At 42.3% G+C, this 26,015-nt stretch overlaps 1 protein-coding gene across 1 annotated transcript in view; it reads right to left on the bottom strand.

Annotated features, from left to right (window-relative positions):
* Positions 1–626: 626 nt before the first annotated feature.
* The window catches only part of LOC128643767 (solute carrier family 52, riboflavin transporter, member 2), a gene marked incomplete at its 3' end in the record, with an annotated part of 85,358 nt that continues 59,969 nt past the window's right edge, over positions 627–26,015 (bottom strand). The window contains exons 3-4 of the mRNA XM_053696584.1: positions 825–974; positions 627–770 (exon numbers count right to left, since the gene is read on the bottom strand). Of these exons, the coding sequence (XP_053552559.1) occupies positions 627–770; positions 825–974 (294 nt within the window). The remainder of the gene's footprint in view (positions 771–824; positions 975–26,015) is intronic.

Here is a 26,015-nt window from a genome sequence, read left to right on the forward strand (position 1 = left end):
GCAACTCTGGTATCGAGAGTTGCATTTGCGGTAAAAATGCTCTACACTCCTTTTTTGGAGCCTAACGCAGCATTTGTTTGAACTCTCGATACCAGAGTTAAATTTATGGTGCGGCCAGAAAAAAGCCCGCGGAGCGTTAACAGCCCATCTACCGCCGAACTCCAAATCTAGGCCAGAGAGAGCACACAGACTAGAGTGAGACAGTAATGACAGAGAGAGAGCACACAGACTAGAGTGAGACAGTAATGAGAGAGAGAGCACACAGACTAGAGTGAGACAGTAATGACAGAGAGAGCACACAGACTAGAGTGAGACAGTAATGACATAGAGAGAGAGCACACAGACTAGAGTGAGACAGTAATGACAGAGAGAGAGAGCACACAGACTAGAGTGAGACAGTAATGACAGAGAGAGCACACAGACTAGAGTGAGACAGTAATGACAGAGAGAGCGCACACGCACGTCAGTGAGACAGTAATGACAGAGAGAGCACACAGACTAGAGTGAGACAGTAATGACAGAGAGAGAGAGCACACAGACTAGAGTGAGACAGTAATGACAGAGAGAGCGCACATGCACGTCAGTGAGACACAGGAAGTGAGGAACGTGGCCCTGATACACATTACACGGTCACTTGAGGATGTGACTGCCCTGTTGGCCCTGTCCTACAGGTAACTGGCACAGAGAGACGGGAAGGAGAGATGTCACTTCTAGAGGCCACCTCATTAGTATGGAACTGAGGGCCACGACAGGAATGGGTTGCAAGAGATCTTAATACAAATGAAATGGTTTCATATAATTGTCATCTTGTTATCATAATTTACATTGTTTGCAGTCCAGGAACACATCCCTTAAAAAGTAAGTTAACTTCATCTCTTCTGCTGAGAACAGTTAGGTAGATATATAAATGAGGCCTGAATAAGCAATCACTGTGTAGTATGTTAGCAGATTTTACACAATACTCTCCAGACTCTCTAGGGAAGATGAAAAAATACATTTAGATTTAAGTTCCAGAAAAACAAATACAAATATAAATTATGCTTACCTGAGAATTTTATTTCCATCGAGGGGAGGAGAGTCCACAGCTGCATTCATTACTGTTGGGAATACTGAACCTGGCCACCAGGAGGAGGCAAAGACACCCCAGCCAAAGGCTTAAATACCTCCCCCACTTCGCTCATCCCCCAGTCATTCTGCCGAGGGAACAAGTTACAGTAGGAGAAATATTAGGGTATAAATGGTGCCAGAAGATGAATAAATTTAAGTCCGCCCATTGGAGATACAAGCGGGAGCCGTGGACTCTCCTCCCCTCAATGGAAATGAAATTATCAGGTAAGCATAATTTATGTTTTCCCATCTAAAGGGGAGGAGAGTCCACGGCTTCATTCATTACTGTTGGGAACAAATACCCAAGCTCTAGAAGACACTGAATGAAACCGGGAGGGTAAAAAGGCAGATCCTTAATCTGAGGGCACCACCGCCTGCAAAACCTTTCTCCCAAAAAAAGCTTCCGTAGAAGTAAAAACTTCAAATTTGTAAAACTTTGTAAAAGTGTGCAAGGAGGACCAGGTAGCCGCCTCACAAATTTAGCCTCCAAGATCCGAGACACCTCACTCATTGTGAGGAAGCTCCTCGTACCCCCTGATGGTTGATGTAAGACACCGAGGTAATTTTGTCGGTCTGGAATCTGATGAAGCTGACCGACCCCAGAGAAGGCCATGCCTTCAGAGCATTGGAAATTGTTTGGATTTCCAGTATATTTATCAGAAGAAGAGACTCCTCCCGGGTCCATTTTCCTTGTGCCATCCTAGCACCCCAAACAGCTCCCCATCCTGCCAGAATGGTGTCCGTGGTCACAATTTCCCAGGACAGTCTCAAGAAGGATGTCCCCATGGACAGTTGCTCCGGACTGAACCACCAAGAGAGGAAGTTCCAAGTCCGAGCATCCATGGATATCAGCTGTAATAGATCTGAATGATCGCTGTTCCACTGTCTCAACATGCACAATTGAAGAGGTCTGAGATGGAACCTGGCGAATGGGATGACATCTATGCTTGAAACCATGAGACCTATCACCTCAATACATTGAGCCACCGAGGGGCTTCTGGAGGACTGAAGGGTAAGACAGGTGGACGCAAGCTTCCTGCGTCGCTGATCTGTGAGAAATATTTTCATGGACATAGAGTCTATTATGGTGCCCAGGAACTCCACCCTGTTGCTGGGAACCAGGGAACTCTTTCCTGAGTTGATCTTCCAACCGTGAGATTGGAGCAAAAGAAGAAGAGCCCTCAAATGATCCTCTGCGAGGCTGAGTGACGGCGCATGAACTAGGATGTCGTCCAGATAAGGCGCCACCGCAATACCCCTGGATCTGGCCACTGCAAGCAGCGCCCCCAGAACCTTTGTGAAGACTCTCAGGGCCGTTGCCAGACCAAAAGGAAGGGCCACAAACTGGAAGTGTTGGTCCAGAAATGCAAATCTTAGGAACCTGAAGTGGTCCCTGTGAATTGGCACATGAAGGTAAGCGTCCTTCAAGTCTATAGTCGTCATGAACTGTCCCTCTTGCACTAGAGGCAGGATAGATCTGATTGTTTCCATTTTTAATGATGGAACACTCAGAAACTTTAGACAAACCCTGGGTCGGGCCGCCATGATACACCCTACGCTTGCGCTTAGCAGAATGTGGTAAGGCATGGATAACTTTTGAAACCGACGATTCCAGTTGGTCCGCAAAGTCTGACGGCCAACGAATCTCTACCGAAGGAGAAACGGTTGGACCCCAGGACGCTGCATGTTCAATCGGAGATGAATGCAGGGAACGCCCCTCACAGGACAAAGAACCCTCAGAGGTGGACGGCTCAGTAGTACTAGACATCCGTTTACATTTAGATGTCGTAACTTTATCAAGGCATGTGGAACATAGTTGAGCAGGCTGATCTACTAGGACCTCCTCACAATAAACACAGGAATGAGACTTTGTTAAAGAGGGAGAACCCTCTAACGCGTCAGAGTCCTCCATAGCTTGCGCTTATGTTTGAACTAGCTTAATTTATAAAAGGCACCTTTATACCTCCAATGGCCGGGGCACTCACCACCTCCTAGGACCCGGACTATAGAAACCATTACGTCTCCTGCGCCACAGATCAACAGATGAAGAGAGATAGGTACACCCAGTCACATGGAGTGCCTAGCAGGACCGCCCTTGCACTAAGGAAAAACGCGCCAAAAAGGGCTGCGCAATATTCCCGCAAGTAACCTAAAAGTTCCATACATTGCCAGAGCCTCATCTCGCACATAACGTAGCAATGACACAATAAACAATATCATGTATAAACCACCCATGTTCAATAATCCCCTTTCCAGGAATATTAACCCTTCATTCTGTAAAGATAAAAAGGCGTCACACTGTGACCCTGTCTTCCATGTTATAATTATTAATAAAAAATGAAACTATCTCAATCTTTGACATGGTTTCTTTAATCTGTCATGCTTATAAACTGTATTAATCACATCATCTATCAGGACATAAGTCGAAATATTGAGAACTTTAACGCACCTTTCCTAAACTGTTAAGCTGTAATTTTGTTTATTGTTTATAATGTTTAAGTTCTACCATGTGCCCTTGTATAACCTGTTGATATAATATATTTCTATGTTTTGAGCCCGCGTGGCCACCGGGGGTAACTGACTGCCTATTCCTTAGGCAGCCATACCAATTTTCACTGCCTTATCTACAACGTATACTGGTTTTTGGCTGGGTCTGGTCCCCTCGGTGGTGAATGTGGACATAATCGTATAACCTCTCAATTTATATTGAATACAGAATTGTTCTTTAAACATGAGGTTATGCACTTAAATTTATTGTACTCCACTCTGTGCAAGGGTACAGGTCTTAACTATAACCTTTTCACCTGCCCTGGATTCCAGTAGTTACGAAGCTCAGTCAGGGGTTCTCCTAATAGACTACCAAATGGTTAAATAACCCACTTATCCTACATAGTACCTGCCTTGTACATAAACAAGATATACCTACCCCCGACTGTTCAGCTTAGGGATCCTCTAGAAATAGGTCATCTCAATAATATACTTGACTGTCAATGTTTCTCCCGGGATTTCCAGGGTGAAGGGTACCCCCTCCAGGTTTATCCTCTACCTAGAATATTTTACACGCCTGATTATTGAGTAAAACATCACTCACTTAACGACCCAATCCTGATATCACTCGACTACATTCTAACCTGAGAGTATGATAGGCGATACTCTTTCCCCCTAGTAAGGTGTATTGTAGAATGACTCGTACACTTATTACAATAGTTAATGTTACTAATGTGTTTTTTTTATGTAATTTTGCATCTATTCAACTTTTAGATTCTGGTTTTTGTTTTTTTAATTTACCCCTCTGTCCAGTCTCGGGTGTTCCACCCCCATTTTGGGAGAAAAGCGATACTAAGCTTTTTGCAATAGTTGATCTCTCTTATCTTCAGGCCAATGAATAACTTACTCACTAATATTAAGTTTATCTCCCACAATGCCAAAGGCCTCAACAGTCCGCGAAAAAGGTCACTGGCCCTAAGAGATTACAGGAGACACAAGGGTGACATTCTCTTTATCCAGGAGACCCACTTTAAAAGGGGATCGGAACCAAAATCTAGCTTTCAAAAATTTGGAAAGAGCTTTTTTCTCTTCTCACACCACTAAACACAATGGGGTAGGGATTCTGGTGAATAGAAGTCTACCTTTTATGGTGTCCTTTTCCCATAAAGATAAAGAAGGAAGATACTTAATTCTGGTGGGATTTCTCTATCATAAGCCTATAACACAAGTGAACTTGTACGCCCCTAATGTAAACCCTGCTCCTTTCTTTCACCAGCTTAGCAAAAAAATTCTGGAAGTAGCTAGAGGCGGTCTAATCTTAGGAGGCGATTTCAATCTGGCATTTGACCCAGCACTCGACTGCTCGACTGGCACGTCCTCAACACCAAACAAGACATTAAGACAAATTAAACAATCTCTTTCACACCTAGCAATACACGATACGTGGCGCCTTCAGCATCCAGATGACAGAGACTTCACATTTTACTCAAACCCTCACCAATTATATACAAGAATAGATTACTTTTTTGCGGGCGTATCCAGCTTATCTTCCATTGCTTATACTAATATAAAGCCCATAACGTGGTTAGACCACGCCATAATTAGTTGCCAGTTCTACTGGCGCCCCATTGACACCACCATTTCTACATGGAGATTTGATGAATCCCTCCTCAGAGACCCCCAGACATTTATACAGGTACAAAAGACACTGATTGACTACTTCCAAAGGAATGATACCCCGAGGTAGATATACACCATATATGGAACGCTCATAAATGCGTTTTACGAGGGGAACTAATTGCGCTTAAGGCTGCTAGAAGGAAACAACAGCATACATACCTGAACTCTCTCCTAGAAGACATTGCCAAACTTCAGGACCTACATAAAACACACCCCACAAACACATCCCTGACAGATAGTATTACTCATAAAAGAAACCAACTCCGCTTGTTCTTGGGTACTGAGGCTAAGAACAAACATATCTTAAAAAAAGTTTATTATGAAGGAGCAAACAAGCAAGGTAGGATGTTGGCCCGTCAGCTCAGGAAAAGAACAAACAAGCAATACATAATGGGAATTCGCGACTCAGACGGGGCTAGGAAGTCCACCTCCACGGAAATCACACAAGCTTTTAGGGACTTTTATGATAACCTTTACAATATAAGACAAGGATCAGTTGACCCTCACCCGGCAGACATAGCAACCTACCTTAATGACATAAACCTCCCTAAGTTGACCATCGAACAAAGGGATTAATTAGATGCGCCATACTCTGAAGAGGAACTACTTGATGCGGTTTCCTCCCTCCCCTCTGGTAAGGCTCCTGGTCCAGATGGTTTCAGGAACTCTTACTACACACAATTTAAGGAAATATTATCCCCATACTTACTTAGATATTATCAAAGTATAGACGAAATCAGAGCCTTTTCGCCGTCATCACTTAAAGCACATATCACTGTAATCCCAAAACCTAACAAATCCCCAGACCTAATTACCAATTACCGCCCGATCTCACGTATCAATACAGACTTAAAGATTTACACAAAAATAATAACGAACCGCCTAAACCGGCTCCTTCTCACCCTTATACATAACGACTAAGTTGGTTTTGTTCCAGGGCGTGAATCGAGAGACAATACTGTTCGTAATATACATTTAATATGGCATGTTACAAATGAAAATATCCCTACTACATTTATCTCAACAGACGCTGAAAAAGCTTTTTGACCGGGTAAACTGGTCCTACTTAAAGGGACAGTATACTGAAAAATAGTTTTCCCTTAATGTGTTTACAATTGCTTTTTTAACAACTGCAGAGTAAAAAATGTATGAAAATGTGCTTTTTAAGTCTTTTGTGTGTATATTAAAGCTCTGATTTTGTGTTTTGAAGCCACAACCTAATAAAATGGGTTGAGCTTATAGGTATAATCAGATCTCATTACTTTATCACATTGTGTAAATATACCTGCTTCTTTATCTTATATCTGTCTATAAAACAATCACCAGTACTTGGAGAGAACAATGTCAAATCAACATTGTATTACCTTATCTCTGCTATATCCCACTGCTAGTGTAATTTCTTCTGCTGGCTGTGTTTACACAGTTTATCTATAGCTTGGACCTGCGGCCACAAACTTTCAGAATAGGTGGGGATACCACATGCTAAATCAACTATTTCAAATGCCAATATAAGGGTAAAGGAGCTACTTGTAAACAATTTAATACACTACAGCAGGTAAAGTGGATCATTGGGAACAAATTAAAGGGGAGAAAATTTTTGAGTAAACTGTCCCTTTAAGAGAATCCCTGGAGGCTTTCGGTATAGGCTCCATCACCTTAAAATGGATATTTGCTTTATACACCTCACCTAGTGCCTGTATTCTAGTTAACGGCTCCCTGTCCTCCCCAATTGATATTAAAAATGGCACACACCAAGGCTGCCCCCTCTCACCCCTGTTATTTGCTCTCTTTATTGAAACCTTCGCCTCAAAGATTAGAAATATACCGGAAATTCGGGGTATTGCAGTGGGTAGGGAGGTGTACAAGATGTCACTATTTGCGGACGACATCCTATTCACCCTGACTAAACCAGAAACATCAATTCCCCTGCTATTGACAGAGCTCTCTACCTTCAACAAACTCACAGATTTTCTGGTTAATCAGAATAAATCTGAAATCCTAGCCCTCTGACTCCCTGGGCGTTCCATAAGCCTAATTAAAAACAGCTGTCCCCTAAAATGGTGTTCAGGAGCACTTAAGTATCTAGGCATCTATCTCCCTAAATCCATAGACAACTTATTTCAGGATAGATTCTTTAAGTTCAAACTTGTCAGCATTCATAGATTTTTTTTCTCCAATGCACAGAAGGCAAAATCTAATTTAAAAGACACCAAACATGTTTTACAAATCATACAAAATATACCCTGGCAAGAAAATTACTTTTGGGTCACCATGGACGTGACTTCTTTGTATACCATAATTGATCACAAAAAAGGGATTGAGGCAGTTAAATTGAAACTATCAGAAGATAAAGATTTATCACCAAAATTACTAGATTTCATACTTAGAGCCATAGAATTTATTCTATATCACAACTTTTTTTGGTTCAATGGGTACTACTATTTACAGATTTGTGGGACTGCCATGGGCACCAGGTTTGCACCAAGTTATGCCAATATTTACATGGACTATTTTGAGACTATTCATATATGGCATAATAAAGAATTTGGTGCAGACCTGGTGTCCTGGCATAGATTTATAGATGACATTCTGTGCATATGGAAGGGGGGTGAGTCCAAACTCATTGAATTAGTACAAATACTTAACAACAACAATCAGCAAGTCACATTATCAGTAGAATATGACAAAAAAGATTTAACTCTTTACACTATAGATGAAAAAATCCACAGCAAAACATACTTTAAGAAGTGTGACACTAACACTTACATTAGACATGATAGCTGCCACCATCCTAACGGGCTAAAGTCAGTACCAAAAAGCCAATTCCTACGAATACGCAGGAACTGCAGCAATATAGATGATTACGAACAACAATCAAGAATACTTAAAGAAAGATTCATACAAAAGGGATATGACCAAAGAGCTTTAGAACAAGAAAGAAAAGAAGTTGGAAATAAAATAAGATCAACTCTGTTTTTTTGAAATAAAAGAATTTATTACTTGCAAAAGTAAAAATGTGATATACTTGTTGCAATGTAGCTGCAAAATCCAGTATTTAGGACAAACGTCCAGATTTCTAAAAACAAGAATCATGGAACATCAAAATAAAATAGAAAAGAATCATGATGACCACGGAGTGCTGCTACACTGCAACAATTGTGAACATTTCACAAAAGAATCCTTTCTATGGATAGGAATTGAGAAGGTTTAACTTCATTGGAGGGGTGGTAATCTGGCGAAACAACTAGATCAAAGAGAATTAAAATGGATACATACACTTAGAACATATGCCCAATGGGGTCTTAATAAGGATACAAAAATTGCTGCCTTTGTCTAAAAAAACCCCCTCAACATATGAAAGGGGGGCAAAATAAATTATAAATTCAAAATGTGAAAATATGGGGCCTAAATAAATCAGTAACATTTTTTTGCTCTTGTTGAGGTGAATACTTATATTCGTGAACGGAATTTAATTCACTCCGTTCACGAGTACAAGGACACAAAAAAAAAAATTTAAATTTTTTTTTGCTGTTTTTGTCTTAAAAACCTTCAACATATGAAAGGGGGGCAAAACAGATGTCAATTTATAATGTGTTCCTAAGAAAAAATGGGGCCCAAATAAACCAGTAACATTTTTGTAAAGTGAATATTGAAAAACATTAGTACATGAAAGGGGGGCAAAATAAATATGAATTTATATAGACAGTTCATGTTATATCATCACACTTAATGTATATATATATATATATATACACATATTGTACAAAATAATATAACTCTCACATTTAATTTCAAGAAATTATACGCAACACACAAATCGCTGTGTCAATATTTAACATTCAATAAGTATAGAAGTCTTTTTAGAATATGGATGTTTAATTATACAAAGTATCTACTCTAACTTGTAACAAACTTCTAAGTGGCAATTTATTCTACCTTCTCTAAATATTTGGATAAGTAGAATTCATATAAGAAACTTTGCATCTGTGAATAACACTTATGTCTCTTTATTTAGAAAAAAAAAAGGCAATCAACATCACTATATCAGAAACTGTTTTTCATTGGACATTCGATAACATGTGATCCTCACTGATATATCAGACCTGAATGGGAACTTAAAATAGAGAACTACGTGAAAGGGAACTACAAAACATCACTATACCAGAAACTGAATCTCATTGGATAACCTATAACATGTGATCTTCACTGACATACTGGACCTGAAAGAGAACTTAAAACAGAGAACTACCTGAAAGGGAACTACAAAACCGGCAAAAATGATGATATCTACAGAAATTTTATATTGTAAAACAAACCTATAGTTTCTAATATAATTAATATTGTTTTTTATGTTCTTTTAGATGTTTATTTTAAACTTATAATTGAAATTTTGAATCGGGTGTAAACCTGCTCTCCTCCAATGGAGAAGCAGGTAGCGTTACTGATATGTATTTAAAGGCCGCCTGTGCAGAGGAAAGGTATGCTTTGGTTTGTAAAGCACTTTTATTGCTCTTGAGAAAGACGGCTGGGACCGTTGAAACGCGTTGAGCGAAAACATAATTTATGCTTACCTGATAAATTTATTTCTCTTGTAGTGTATCCAGTCCACGGATCATCCATTACTTGTGGGATATTCTCCTTCCCAAGAGGAAGTTGCAAGAGGGTCACCCACAGCAGAGCTGCTATATAGCTCCTCCCCTCACTGCCATATCCAGTCATTCGACCGAAACAAGCCGAGAAAGGGGAAACCATAGGGTGCAGTGGTGACTGTAGTTTAATTAAAATTTAGACCTGCCTGAAAAAGACAGGGCGGGCCGTGGATTGGATACACTACAAGAGAAATAAATTTATCAGGTAAGCATAAATTATGTTTTCTCTTGTTAAGTGTATCCAGTCCACGGATCATCCATTACTTGTGGGATACCAATACCAAAGCTAAAGTACACGGATGATGGGAGGGACAAGGCAGGAACTTAAACTGCAGGAACCACTGCCTGCAGAACCTTTCTCCCAAAAACAGCCTTAAAAAACTGGAATCATATCGCATCACATCCGATATGATTTGGGTCACCTGCGATGTTCAGGACCTATATTCCAACATTCCTCATGACTTGGGCCTACAGGCAATTTCTGAATATCTAGAACAAGATTTCTATCTACCACAGACCCAAAGAGAGTTTCTTTTAGATCTCATTGCTTTCATCTTGAGACATAATTATTTTGTCTTTCAAGATGAATTTTACATTCAAACGGCACTGCCATGGGTACCAGGTTCGCCCCTAGTTATGCGAACCTGTTCATGGGTTCCTTTGAACAATGTTACATCTATGATTCAGCATACGGGGCGAACCTGGTATACTATGGCAGATATATAGATGACCTCATCTTCATCTGGAGGGGTGAACCCTCCACCGCTGAATCTTTTGTTGAACATTTAAACACTAATAATAGAGGTTTGGTGTTCACTAGCTCCATTGAGAGACAATCAATAGTGTACCTAGACCTAAATCTCTGCTTTACTGAGGGTAAAGTGACTAGCACCACCTTCTTTAAAGCAGTTGATTGTAACAGCTATCTTGATTTTAGGAGTTGTCATTATCACCCTTGGAAACTGAACGTTCCTTATGGCCAGTTTAAAAGGGTACGCCGAAAATGTAGTTCTATGGCCGACTACGAATCCCAGAGTCTTATTCTAAAGGAACGCTTTAGGGAGAAACATTACCCTGACTCTATTATAGAAAATGGCTTTTTGAGAGCCAAAAAACATAATTTATGCTTACCTGATAAATTCCTTTCTTCTGTTGTGTGATCAGTCCACGGGTCATCATTACTTCTGGGATATAACTCCTCCCCAACAGGAAATGCAAGAGGATTCACCCAGCAGAGCTGCACATAGCTCCTCCCCTCTACGTCAGTCCCAGTCATTCGACCAAGAATCAACGAGAAAGGAGTAACCAAGGGTGAAGTGGTGACTGGAGTATAATTTAAAAGATATTTACCTGCCTTAAAACAGGGCGGGCCGTGGACTGATCACACAACAGAAGAAAGGAATTTATCAGGTAAGCATAAATTATGTTTTCTTCTGTTATGTGTGATCAGTCCACGGGTCATCATTACTTCTGGGATACCAATACCAAAGCAAAAGTACACGGATGACGGGAGGGATAGGCAGGCTCATTATATAGAAGGAACCACTGCCTGAAGAACCTTTCTCCCAAAAATAGCCTCCGAAGAAGCAAAAGTGTCAAATTTGTAAAATTTGGAAAAAGTATGAAGCGAAGACCAAGTTGCAGCCTTGCAAATCTGTTCAACAGAGGCCTCATTCTTAAAGGCCCAAGTGGAAGCCACAGCTCTAGTGGAGTGAGCTGTAATTCTTACAGGAGGCTGCTGACCAGCAGTCTCATAGGCTAAACGTATTATGCTACGAAGCCAAAAAGAGAGAGAGGTAGCAGAAGCTTTTTGACCTCTCCTCTGTCCAGAATAAACGACAAACAGTGAAGAAGTTTGGCGAAAATCTTTAGTTGCCTGCAAGTAGAACTTGAGGGCACGAACTACATCCAGATTGTGTAGAAGACGTTCCTTCTTTGAAGAAGGATTTGGACACAAGGATGGAACAACAATCTCTTGATTGATATTCCTGTTAGTGACCACCTTAGGTAAGAACCCAGGTTTAGTACGCAGAACTACCTTGTCTGAGTGAAAAATCAGATAAGGAGAATCACAATGTAAGGCTGATAACTCAGAGACTCTTCGAGCCGAGGAAATAGCCATTAAAAACAGAACTTTCCAAGATAACAATTTTATATCAATGGAATGAAGGGGTTCAAATGGAACACCCTGTAAAACGTTAAGAACTAAGTTTAAACTCCATGGCGGAGCAACAGCTTTAAACACAGGCTTGATCCTAGCTAAAGCCTGACAAAAAGCCTGGACGTCTGGATTTTCTGACAGACGCCTGTGTAACAAGATGGACAGAGCTGAAATCTGTCCCTTTAATGAACTAGCTGATAAACCCTTTTCTAACCCTTCTTGTAGAAAAGACAATATCCTAGAGATCCTAACCTTACTCCAGGAGTAATGTTTGGATTCGCACCAGTATAGGTATTTACGCCATATTTTATGGTAAATCTTTCTGGTAACAGGCTTCCTAGCCTGTATCAGGGTATCAATAACCGACTCAGAAAAACCACGTTTTGATAAAATCAAACGTTCAATTTCCAAGCAGTCAGCTTCAGAGAAGTTAGATTTTGATGTTTGAATGGACCCTGTATCAGAAGGTCCTGTCTTAGAGGTAGAGACCAAGGAGGACAGGATGACATGTCCACTAGATCTGCATACCAAGTCCTGCGTGGCCATGCAGGCGCTATTAGAATCACTGATGCTCTCTCCTGCTTGATTTTGGCAATCAATCGAGGAAGCAGCGGAAAGGGTGGAAACACATAAGCCATCCCGAAGTTCCAAGGTGCTGTCAAAGCATCTATCAGAACCGCTCCCGGATCCCTGGATCTGGACCCGTAGCGAGGAAGTTTGGCGTTCTGGCGAGACGCCATGAGATCTATCTCTGGTTTGCCCCAACGTCGAAGTATTTGGGCAAAGACCTCCGGATGAAGTTCCCACTCCCCCGGATGAAAAGTCTGGCGACTCAAGAAATCCGCCTCCCAGTTCTCCACTCCCGGGATATGGATTGCTGACAGGTGGCAAGAGTGAGACTCTGCCCAGCGAATTATCTTTGATACTTCCACCATTGCTAGGGAGCTTCTTGTCCCTCCCTGATGGTTGATGTAAGCTACAGTCGTGATGTTGTCCGACTGAAATCTGATGAACCCCCGAGTTGTTAATTGGGGCCAAGATAGAAGGGCATTGAGAACTGCCCTCAATTCCAGAATGTTTATTGGAAGGAGACTCTCCTCCTGATTCCATAGTCCCTGAGCCTTCAGAGAATTCCAGACAGCGCCCCAACCTAGTAGGCTGGCGTCTGTTGTTACAATTGTCCAGTCTGGCCTGCTGAATGGCATCCCCCTGGACAGGTGTGGCCGATGAAGCCACCATAGAAGAGAATTTCTGGTCTCTTGATTCAGATTCAGAGTAGGGGACAAATCTGAGTAATCCCCATTCCACTGACTTAGCATGCATAATTGCAGAGGTCTGAGGTGTAGGCGTGCAAAAGGTACTATGTCCATTGCCGCTACCATTAAGCCGATCACCTCCATGCATTGAGCTACTGACGGGTGTTGAATGGAATGAAGGACACGGCATGCATTTTGAAGCTTTGTTAACCTGTCCTCTGTCAGGTAAATCTTCATTTCTACAGAATCTATAAGAGTCCCCAAAAATGGAACTCTTGTGAGAGGAAAAAGAGAACTCTTCTTTTCGTTCACTTTCCATCCATGCGACCTTAGAAATGCCAGAACTAACTCTGTATGAGACTTGGCAGTTTGAAAGCTTGAAGCTTGTATTAGAATGTCGTCTAGGTATGGAGCTACCGAAATCCCTCGCGGTCTTAGTACCGCCAGAAGGGCACCCAGAACCTTTGTGAAGATTCTTGGAGCCGTAGCCAATCCGAATGGAAGAGCTACAAACTGGTAGTGCCTGTCTAAGAAGGCAAACCTTAGATACCGGTGATGATCTTTGTGGATCGGTATGTGAAGGTAAGCATCCTTTAAATCCACTGTGGTCATGTACTGACCCTCTTGGATCATGGGTAAGATTGTCCGAATAGTTTCCATTTTGAACGATGGAACTCTTAGGAATTTGTTTAGAATCTTTAAATCTAAGATTGGCCTGAAAGTTCCCTCTTTTTTGGGAACCACAAACAGGTTTGAGTAGAACCCTTGTCCTTGTTCCGACCGCGGAACCGGATGGATCACTCCCATTATTAACAGATCTTGTACGCAGCGTAGAAACGCCTCTTTCTTTATCTGGTTTGTTGACAACCTTGACAGATGAAATCTCCCTCTTGGGGGAGATAATTTGAAGTCTAGAAGGTATCCCTGAGATATGATTTTATGGGACTTTCCTCCTCACTCATCACTGCCTTCAGAGCCTCTGTGAGCATCGGCTTTGCTGAGGCAGGCCCAGGAGTTAATAGAGAGACCCTTCCAGGCAGCCCAGCACAGATAGGTACATAACTATCTGTGTCTCTAGTGCCCAGGGATCCTGAACATCTCTTGCCCAGGCCTGGGCGAAGAGAGAGAGTCTGCCCCCCACTAGATCCGGTCCCGGATCGGGGGCTCTCGGTTCATGCTGTCTTTGGGGCAGCAGCAGGTTTCCTGGCCTGCTTGCTCTTGTTCCAGGACTGGTTAGGCTTCCAGCCTTGCCTGTAACGAGCAACAGCTCCTTCCTGTTTTGGTGCAGTGGAGGTTGATGCTGCTCCTGTTTTGAAGTTCCGAAAGGGACGAAAATTAGACTGTCTAGCCTTAGCTTTGGCTTTGTCTTGAGGTAGGGCGTGGCCCTTACCTCCTGTAATGTCAGCGATAATCTCTTTCAAACCGGGCCCAAATAAAGACTGCCCCTTGAAAGGTATATTAAGTAATTTGGACTTAGAAGTAACATCAGCTGACCAGGATTTTAGCCACAGCGCCCTACGTGCCTGTATGGCGAATCCTGAGTTCTTAGCCGTAAGTTTGGTTAAATGTACTACGGCCTCCGAAATGAAGGAATTAGCTAGTTTAAGGACTCTAAGCCTGTCCGTAATGTCGTCTAGCGTAGATGAACTAAGGTTCTCTTCAAGCGACTCAATCCAAAATGCTGCCGCAGCCGTAATCGGCGCGATACATGCAAGGGGTTGTAATATAAAACCTTGTTGAACAAACATTTTCTTAAGGTAACCCTCTAATTTTTTATCCATTGGATCTGAGAAAGCACAGCTATCCTCCACCGGGATAGTGGTACGCTTAGCTAAAGTAGAAACTGCTCCCTCCACCTTGGGGACCGTTTGCCATAAGTCCCGAGTGGTGGCGTCTATTGGAAACATCTTTCTAAATATTGGAGGGGGTGAGAACGGCACACCGGGTCTATCCCACTCCTTAGTAACAATTTCAGTTAGTCTCTTAGGTATAGGAAAAACGTCAGTACTCGCCGGTACCGCAAAGTATTTATCCAACCTACACAGTTTCTCTGGTATTGCAACGGTGTTACAATCGTTGAGAGCTGCTAAGACCTCCCCTAGTAATACACGGAGGTTCTCCAATTTAAATTTAAAATTTGAAATATCTGAGTCCAATCTGTTTGGATCAGAACCGTCACCCACAGAATGAAGCTCTCCGTCCTCATGCTCTGCGAGCTGTGACGCAGTATCAGACATGGCCCTAGCATTGTCAGCGCACTCTGTTCTCACCCCAGAGTGATCACGCTTGCCTCTTAGTTCTGGTAATTTAGACAAAACTTCAGTCATAACAGTAGCCATATCTTGTAATGTTATCTGTAATGGCCGCCCAGCTGTACTAGGCGCCAAAATATCACGCACCTCCCGGGCGGGAGATGCAGGTACTGCCGCGTGAGGCGAGTTAGTCGGCATAACTCTCCCCTCGCTGTTTGGTGAAATTTGTTCACATTGTACAGATTGACTTTTATTTAAAGTAGCATCAATACAGTTAGTACATAAATTTCTATTGGGCTCCACCTTGGCATTGGAACAAATGACACAGATATCTTCCTCTGAGTCAGACATGTTTAACACACTAGCAAAAAACTTACAACTTGGTTATAATCTTTTTTAGCAAAAAAACGTATTGTGCCTCAAAGAGGTACTAACGATTAAATGACAGTTGAAATAATGAACTGAAAAACAGTTATAGCATCAAACTTTAAAACAACAAAACTTTTAGCAAAGGTTTGTTCCCATTAGTAAAATAACAATAATTAAAATTTGACATAAAAAATACAAAGCAACGTTTTTATTCACAGTCACTATAAGAATTCTCACAGCTCTGCTGAGAGAATTTACCTCCCTTCAAAGAAGTTTGAAGACCCCTGAGATCTATCAGAGATGAACCGGATCATGCAGGAAATATAAAAGTAACTGACTGGTATTTTTTGATGCGTAGCAAAGAGCGCCAAAAACGGCCCCTCCCTCTCCCACACAGCAGTGAAGAGAAACGAAACTGTCACAATTAAAGCAAAAAAACTGCCAAGTGGAAAATAATGCCCAAATATTTATTCACACAGTACCTCAGCAATGTAAACGATTCTACATTCCAGCAAAAACGTTTAACATGATAAATAGTTATTAAAAAGGATTAGTGACCTTTAACAGAGTAGTTCCGGTGAAATACCATCCCCAGAATACTGAAGTGTATACATACATGTCATTTTAACGGTATGGCAGGATTTTCTCATCAATTCCATTCAGAAAATAAAAACTGCTACATACCTCAATGCAGATTCATCTGCCCGCTGTCCCCTGATCTGAAGCCTTTACCTCCCTCAGATGGCCGAGAACAGCAATATGATCTTAACTACTCCGGTTAAAATCATAGTAAAAAACTCTGACAGATTCTTCCTCAAACTCTGCCAGAGAAGTAATAACACGCTCCGGTGCTATTTTAAAATAACAAACTTTTGATTGAAGTCATAAAAACTAAGTATAATCACCATAGTCCTCTCACACATCCTATCTAGTCGTTGGGTGCAAGAGAATGACTGGGACTGACGTAGAGGGGAGGAGCTATGTGCAGCTCTGCTGGGTGAATCCTCTTGCATTTCCTGTTGGGGAGGAGTTATATCCCAGAAGTAATGATGACCCGTGGACTGATCACACATAACAGAAGAAATGATAATAGGGACAAATACTTCACTGGTCCTAATGCACGATTGGAACCTACGAATAACAGCACCTTTCTTAAAGATCCGCTGTTCATCACTCAATTTAACTATAATCATAATTTAATTAGAGAGATTGTCACACGACATTGCCAAATTTTACTTAAAGACCCTATTCTGAAAAGAACTTTGGATGACAAACCTAGAATAGTTTATAGAAGGGCGCCGACTCTTAAAACAATGTTGGCTCCGAGCAAGATTGTCAAACATAGACAGTCATATTCTGGTGCTAACAGCAATAATTTGCAGCATGGGTCATTCAAATGTAGACGAGTCCGTTGCAAGATGTGCACTTTCATTGGTGATCAGCAGAAAACCTTTAGGTCTAGTATCAATCACAAATCTTATACCATCATTGGTCATGCATCTTGTGCTTCCACCTATGTAGTTTACCTACTCACTTGTGTCTGTGGGGCTCAATACGTAGGGCGTACCTGTAGACACCTTAATACCAGATGGTCTGAACACTATCGGAATATGAAGAAGAATTACAGACTCCATAGTGTATCTAGACATTGTAATGATGTACATAGGGGAGATCTGAACTATTATTCCGTGAATCCCATAGAATTCATTCCCAAATCCCATCTATACAATCGGTTTTTCAGGCTCAGACAGAGGGAGACCTATTGGATCCATCTGCTGAAAAGCATGCATCCAGACGGTCTCAATTTATGTGTTGATCTGGCGGCCTTCTCTTAGAGGTCTGATCCTCTAGTCCCTCTGCCTGAGCTTGCTGTAGGTTACTATTTATTCATTATTTATTTTTTGTCCCTTTGGAGTATACGTTTATAGTCTCTGACCAACTAGATAACAATTCTTTAACTATTATGAATGAAATTTCTGTTAGTCATCTGATTCCTGATTTAGACATAAGATGATCCACATAGGAATACACACTGATATCTATCTGTCAGAACACATGGTCCCTTCAAAATATGTGCAGGCAATCCCACCATCAACATGTTCATGGATATTAATCTATTTTTACTTACGCCGCACGGCTGAGAAATTATTGTGATTATTATTAGCTTACAGCTTGTTTAGCAGCACTGTCTCTGCACGTCTTATGGATTATATTATATCCTAAATTTAGTCAGTAGAATGGTTTACTCTCTTGTTACTGTAGTCTTCCGTTCTGCGTACATGAGAAGTACAGACACAGCCCTGTTTGCGTCTGAATCATATGGCTCTAGTCAAAACTTTAAATATGATGTCAGTAATAAATATTAATTTAGGCACTACTTGATGTTGTTATATGAACTATATATGAACTGTATGGGACTTTGATATTGTGCTTATTTTTGGTTGTCTTGTATGTAATTTAAGATTAGCATGTATACATATCACAGTCGGCATTGTTTTTCCACACTCCTCATCTCTTACTACAGAGCAGGTGCAACTTTCATTATAGACACCAATCACAATTCATGATTGGCCCCATGATGGGTGTGGACAACAGACCGGTCTATGATTGGACGATTATCATGTTAAATAGAGCGGGGTTTTCAAATTCAATATCAGCCTGATGAAACGACCGGAAGGTCGAGAAACGCGTTGCTGTTTCTACTACTTATTATATACCAGTATTTTAAACAGTTTTTAATGAATTTTAAATAAACTGCTTTTACGATACCCCCGCTCTCTGCCTATCGTCATTTGGTTGGTCCGGTATCCTGCCGTTCACACTAAGGGCTCTTAGCCAGTAGTCCTATCACAGACGCTGTGGGCCTCTGACGCTGTGACTTCCCGCTGCTGCGGATTGGACCTTTGAGTGCCGGAGCTCTTCTCCCATTGGACCGTCTGAGGGACGACTAAGGTTCCGTCCTGTCTAGTCTGGCATACGTTTATGCCATCTTTTTTGTGAGTACCCTGACCTCTGTGTGTGCTGTCTGCTGTATCCTGTACCTACTGTGCTACCACGATACTGTCCCATAAGGCGCCTCTCTGTTCTCTGCTCTGAAGAAGCAAAAGTATCAAATTTGGAAAATTTGGAAAAGGTATGAAGCGAAGAACAAGTCGCAGCCTTGCAAATCTGTTCAACAGAAGCCTCATTTTTAAAGGCCCAGGTGGAAGACACAGCTCTAGTAGAATGAGCTGTAATCCTTTCAGGGGGCTGCTGTCCAGCAGTCTCATAGGCTAAACGGATTATACTCCGAAGCCAAAAAGAAAGAGGTTGCCGAGGCCTTTTGACCTCTCCTCTGTCCAGAATAAACAACAAACAGGTTAGATGTTTGACGAAAATCTTTAGTAGCTTGTAAGTAAAACTTCAAGGCAAGAACTACGTCTAGATTATGCAAAAGACGTTCCTTCTTTGAAGAAGGATTAGGACATAATGATGGAACAACAATCTCTTGATTGATATTCTTGTTAGAAACCACCTTGGGTAAAAACCCAGGCTTTGTACGCAGAACTACTTTATCTGAATGAAAGATCAGATAAGGAGAATCACAATGTAAGGCAGATAACTCAGAGACTCCTCGAGCCGAGGAAACAGCCATCAGAAACAGAACTTTCCATGATAGAAGTTTGATATCAATAGAATGAAGGGGTTCAAACGGAACCCCTTAAAGAACTTTAAGGACCAAGTTTAAGCTCCATGGAGGAGCAACAGGTTTAAACACAGGATTAATTCTAACTAAAGCCTGACAAAATGCCTGAACGTCTGGAACTTCTGCCAGACGCTTGTGTAAAAGAATAGACAGAGCAGAAATCTGTCCCTTTAAAGAACTAGCTGATAATCCTTTGTCCAAACCCTCTTGGAGGAAGGACAATATCCTAGAAATCCTAATCCTACTCCATGAGTAATTCTTGGATTCACACCAATGAAGATATTTACGCCATATCTTGTGGTAGATTTTCCTGGTGACAGGCTTTCGTGCCTGTATTAAGGCATCAATGACTGACTCGGAGAAGCCATGCTTTCATAGGATCAAGCGTTCAATCTCCATGCAGTCAGTCTCAGAGAAATTAGATTCGGATGATTGAAAGGACCTTGTATTAGAAGGTCTTGTCTCAGAGGCAGAGTCCATGGTAGAAAGGATGACATGTCCACTAGGTCTGCATACCAGGTCCTGCGTGGCCACGCAGGCGCTATCAGAATCACTGATGCTCTCTCCTGTCTGATTTTGGCAATCAGTCAAGGGAGCAGAGGAAATGGTGGAAACACATAAGCCAGGTTGAAGAACCAAGGAGCTGCTAGAGCATCTATCAGTGCCGCTTCTGGGTCCCTGGACCTGGATCCGTAACAAGGAAGCTTGGCGTTCTGGCGAGACGCCATGAGATCCAGTTCTGGTTTGCCCCAACGTTGAATCAACTGTGCAACTTAGAAAATCCGAACTCCCAGTTCTCTACACCTGGGATATGGATAGCTGATAGATGGCAAGAGTGAGTCTCTGCCCAGCAAATTATCTTGGAGACTTCTATCATCGCTAGGGAACTCCTGGTTCCCCCTTGATGGTTGATGTAAGCCACAGTCGTGATGTTGTCTGACTGAAATCTGATGAACCTCAGGGTTGCTAACTGAGGCCAAGCTAGAAGAGCATTGAATATTGCTCTTAACTCCAGAATATTTATTGGGAGGAGTTTCTCCTCCTGAGTCCATGATCCCTGAGCCTTCATGGAATTCCAGACTGCACCCCAACCTAGAAGGCTGGCATCTGTCGTTACAATTGTCCAATCTGGCCTGCGAAAGGTCATACCTTTGGACAGATGGACCCGAGATAACCACCAGAGAAGAGAATCTCTGGTTTCCTGATCCAGATTTAGTAGAGGGGACAAATCTGTGTAATCCCCATTCCACTGACTGAGCATGCATAATTGCAGCGGTCTGAGATGCAGGCGCGCAAATGGCACTATGTCCATCGCCGCTACCATTAAGCCAATTACCTCCATGCACTGAGCCACCGCAGGCCGCGGAGTGGAGTGAAGAACACGGCAAGCATTTAGAAGTTTTGATAACCTGGACTCCGTCAGGTAAATTTTCATTTCTACAGAATCTATAAGAGTCCCTAGGAAGGAAACCCTTGTGAGAGGAGATAGAGAACTCTTTTCTTCGTTCACTTTCCACCCATGTGACCTCAGAAATGCCAGAACTATCTCTGTATGAGACTTGGCAATTTGAAAGCTTGACGCCTGTATCAGGATGTCGTCTAGATAAGGAGCCACCGCTATGCCTTGCGGTCTTAGAACCGCCAGAAGTGAGCCCAGAACCTTTGTAAAAATCCTTGGGGCTGTAGCCAACCCGAAGGGAAGAGCTACAAATTGGTAATGCCTGTCTAGAAAGGCAAACCTCAGGAACCGATGATGATTCTTGTGAATCGGAATGTGAAGGTAGGCATCCTTTAAGTCCACTGTGGTCATGTACTGACCCTCTTGGATCATGGGTAAGATGGTTCGAATAGTTTCCATCTTGAATGATGGAACTCTGAGGAATTTGTTTAAGATCCAAAATTGGTCTGAAGGTTCCCTCTTTTTTGGAAACCACAAACAGATTTGAATAAAAACCCTGTCCTTGTTCCGTCCGCGGAACTGGATGGATCACTCCCATTACTAGGAGGTCTTGCACGCAGCGTAGGAATGCCTCTTTCTTTATCTGGTTTGCAGATAATTTTGAAAGGTGAAATCTCCCTTGTGGAGGAGAAGCTTTGAAGTCCAGAAGATATCCCTGAGATATGATCTCCAACGCCCAGGGATCCTGAACATCTCTTGCCCACGCCTGGGCGAAGAGAGAAAGTCTGCCCCCTACTAGATCCGTTGCCGGATATGGGGCCGTTCCTTCATGCTGTCTTGGAGGCAGCAGCAGGCTTTCTGGCCTGCTTGCCCTTGTTCCAGGACTGGTTAGATTTCCAGGCCTGCTTGGATTGAGCAAAAGTTCCCTCTTGTTTTGAAGCAGAGGAAGTTGATGCTGCACCTGCCTTGAAATTTCGAAAGGCACGAAAATTAGACTGTTTGGCCCTTGATTTGGCCCTGTCCTGAGGAAGGGTATGACCCTTACCTCCAGTAATGTCAGCAATAATTTCTTTCAAACCAGGCCCGAATAAGGTCTGCCCCTTGAAAGGAATGTTGAGTAATTTGACTAAACTAACTTAGCTGTTAGTTTAGTCAAATGAACAATGGCATCAGAAACAAATGAGTTAGCTAGCTTAAGTGTTCTAAGCTTGTCAATGATTTCAGTCAATGGAGCTGTATGGATGGCCTCTTCCAGGGCCTCAAACCAGAATGCCGCCTCAGCAGTGACAGGCGCAATGCATGCAAGGGGCTGTAAAATGAAACCTTGTTGAATAAACATTTTCTTAAGGTAACCCTCTAATTTTTTATCCATTGGATCTGAAAAAGCACAACTGTCCTCAACCGGGATAGTGGTACGCTTTGCTAAAATAGAAACTGCTCCCTCCACCTTAGGGTCCGTCTGCCATAAGTCCCGTGTAGTGGCGTCTATGGGAAATATTTTTCTAAATATAGGAGGGGGGGAAAACGGCACACCGGGTCTATCCCACTCCTTACTAATAATTTCTGTAAACCTTTTAGGTATTGGAAAAACATCAGTACACACCGGCACTGCATAGTATTTATCCAGTCTACACAATGTCTCTGGCACTGCAATTGTGTCACAGTCATTCAGAGCAGCTAACACCTCCCCAAGCAATACACGGAGGTTCTCAAGCTTAAATTTAAAATTAGAGATATCTGAATCAGGTTTCCCCGAGTCAGAGATGTCACCCACAGACTGAAGCTCTCCGTCCTCAGGTTCTGCATATTGTGACGCAGTATCACACATGGCTCTTACAGCATCGATGCGCTCTGTATCTCGTCTAACCCCAGAGCTATCGCGCTTGCCTCTTAATTCAGGCAATCTGGCTAATACCGCTGACAGGGTATTATCCATGATCTCCGCCACGTCCTGCAAAGTAATCGCTATGGGCGTCCCTGATGTACTTGGCGCCATATTAGCGTGCGTCCCTTGAGCGGGAGGCAAAGGGTCCGACACGTGGGGAGAGTTAGTCGGCATAACTTCCCCCTCGACAGAACCCTCTGGTGACAATTCTTTTATAGATAAAGACTGATCTTTACTGTTTAAGGTGAAATCAATACATTTAGTACACATTCTCCTATGGGGCTCCACCATGGCTTTTAAACATAATGAACAAGTAGTTTCCTCTGTGTCAGACATGTTTGTACAGACTAGCAATGAGACTAGCAAGCTTGGAAAACACTTTAAACCAAGTTAACAAGCAATATAAAAAAACGTTACTGCGCCTTTAAGAAAAACAAATTTTGTCAAAATTTGAAATAACAGTGAAAAAAGGCAGTTACACTAACGAAATTTTTACAGTGTATATAACAAGTTAGCAGAGCATTGCACCCACTTGAAAATGCATGATTAACCCCTTAATAACAAAAACGGAATATCAATGAAAAAACGTTTTTAAAACTAGTCACAACAACTGCCACAGGTCTACTGTGGTTGTTACCCTCCTCAAACACGACTTTTGAAGCCTTTTGAGCCCTTCAGAGCCCTTCAGAGATGTCCTGTATCATGCAGAGGGAAGCTGAGTGTCTCTGTCTGTAATTTTAGCTGTGCAGAAAAGCGCTAAAATAGGCCCCTCCCACTCATATTACAACAGTGGAAAGCCCCAGGAAACTGTTTCTAGGCAAAAATTAAGCCAGCCATGTGGAAAAAAACTAGGCCCCAATAAGTTTTATCACCAAGCATATATAAAAACGATTAAACATGCCAGCAAACGTTTTATATTGCACTTTTATAAGAGTATGTATCTCTGGTAATATGCCCGATACCAGTCGCTATTAAATCACTGTATTTAGGCTTAACTTACATTAATCCGGTATCAGCAGCATTTTCTAGCAAATTCCATCCCTAGAAATATTTTAACTGCACATACCTTATTGCAGGATAACCTGCACGCCATTCCCCCTCTGAAGTTACCTCACTCCTCAGAATATGTGAGAACGGCAGTGGATCTTAGTTACTTCTGCTAAGATCATAGAAAACGCAGGCAGATTCTTCTTCTAATGCTGCCTGAGAGAAAATAGTACACTCCGGTACCATTTAAAAAACATAATTTATGCTTACCTGATAAATTTATTTCTCTTGTAGTGTATCCAGTCCACGGATCATCCATTACTTATGGGATATTCTCCTTCCCAACAGGAAGTTCCAAGAGGATCACCCACAGCAGAGCTGCTATATAGCTCCTCCCCTAACTGCCATATCCAGTCATTCGACCGAAACAAACAGAGAAAGGAGAAACCATAGGGTGCAGTGGTGACTGTAGTTTAATTAAATTTTAGACCTGCCTTAAAATGACAGGGCGGGCCGTGGACTGGATACACTACAAGAGAAATAAATGTATCAGGTAAGCATAAATTATGTTTTCTCTTGTTAAGTGTATCCAGTCCACGGATCATCCATTACTTATGGGATACCAATACCAAAGCTAAAGTACACGGATGATGGGAGGGACAAGGCAGGGATTAAGCGGAAGGAACCACTGCCTGAAGAACCTTTCTCCCAAAAACAGCCTCCGAAGAAGCAAAAGTATCAAATTTGTAAAATTTTGAAAAAGTGTGAAGCAAAGACCAAGTCGCGGCCTTGCAAATCTGTTCAACAGAGGCCTCATTTTTAAAGGCCCAGGTGGAAGCCACAGCTCTAGTAGAATGAGCTGTAATTCTTTCAGGGGGCTGCTGTCCAGCAGTCTCATAGGCTAGGCGTATAATACTCCGAAGCCAAAAGGAAAGAGAGGTTGCCGAAGCTTTTTGACCTCTCCTCTGTCCAGAATAAAGAACAAACAGGGAAGATGTTTGACGAAAATCTTTAGTAGCTTGTAAGTAAAACTTCAAGGCACGGACTACGTCTAGATTATGTAAAAGACGTTCCTTCTTTGAAGAAGGATTAGGACACAATGATGGAACAACAATCTCTTGATTGATATTCTTGTTAGAAACCACCTTAGGTAAAAACCCAGGTTTGTTACGCAGAACTACCTTATCTGCATGAAAAATCAGATAAGGAGAATCACATTGTAAGGCAGATAGCTCAGAGACTCTCCGAGCCGAGGAAATAGCCATCAAAAACAGAAATTTCCAAGATAAAAGCTTAATATCCATGGAATGAAGGGGTTCAAACGGAAGTCCTTGAAGAACTTTAAGAACCAAGTTTAAGCTCCATGGGGGAGCAACAGGTTTAAACACAGGCTTAATTCTAACCAAAGCCTGACAAAATGCCTGGACGTCTGGAACTTCTGCCAGACGCTTGTGCAAAACAATAGACAGAGCAGAAATCTGTCCCTTTAAGGAACTAGCTGATAATCCTTTGTCCAAACCCTCTTGGAGAAAGGACAATATCCTAGGAATCCTAACCTTACTCCATGAGAATAGAATCAAGCGTTCAATCTCCATGCAGTCAGTCTCAGAGAAATTAGATTTGGATGATTGAAAGGACCTTGTATTAGAAGGTCCTGTCTTAGAGGCAGAGTCCATGGTGGAAAGGATGACATGTCTACTAGGTCTGCATACCAGGTCCTGCATGGCCACGCAGGCGCTATTAGAATCACTGATGCTCTCTCCTGTTTGATTTTGTCAATCAGTCGAGGGAGCAGAGGAAACGGTGGAAACACATAAGCCAGGTTGAAGAACCAAGGCGCTGCTAGAGCATCTATCAGCGTCGCTTCTGGGTCCCTGGACCTGGATCCGTAACAAGGAAGCTTGGCGTTCTGGCGAGATGCCATGAGATCCAACTCTGGTTTGCCCCAACGATGAATCAATTTAGCAAACACCTCCGGATGGAGTTCCCACTCCCCCAGGTGAAAAGTCTGACGACTTAGAAAATCCGCCTCCCAGTTCTCCACGCCTGGGATATGGATTGCTGACAGGTGGCAAGAGTGAGTCTCTGCCCAGCGAAT

This window comes from Bombina bombina, unplaced genomic scaffold (genome assembly GCF_027579735.1).
Source record: "Bombina bombina isolate aBomBom1 unplaced genomic scaffold, aBomBom1.pri scaffold_958, whole genome shotgun sequence".
In the NCBI taxonomy this organism is placed as follows: domain Eukaryota; kingdom Metazoa; phylum Chordata; class Amphibia; order Anura; family Bombinatoridae; genus Bombina; species Bombina bombina.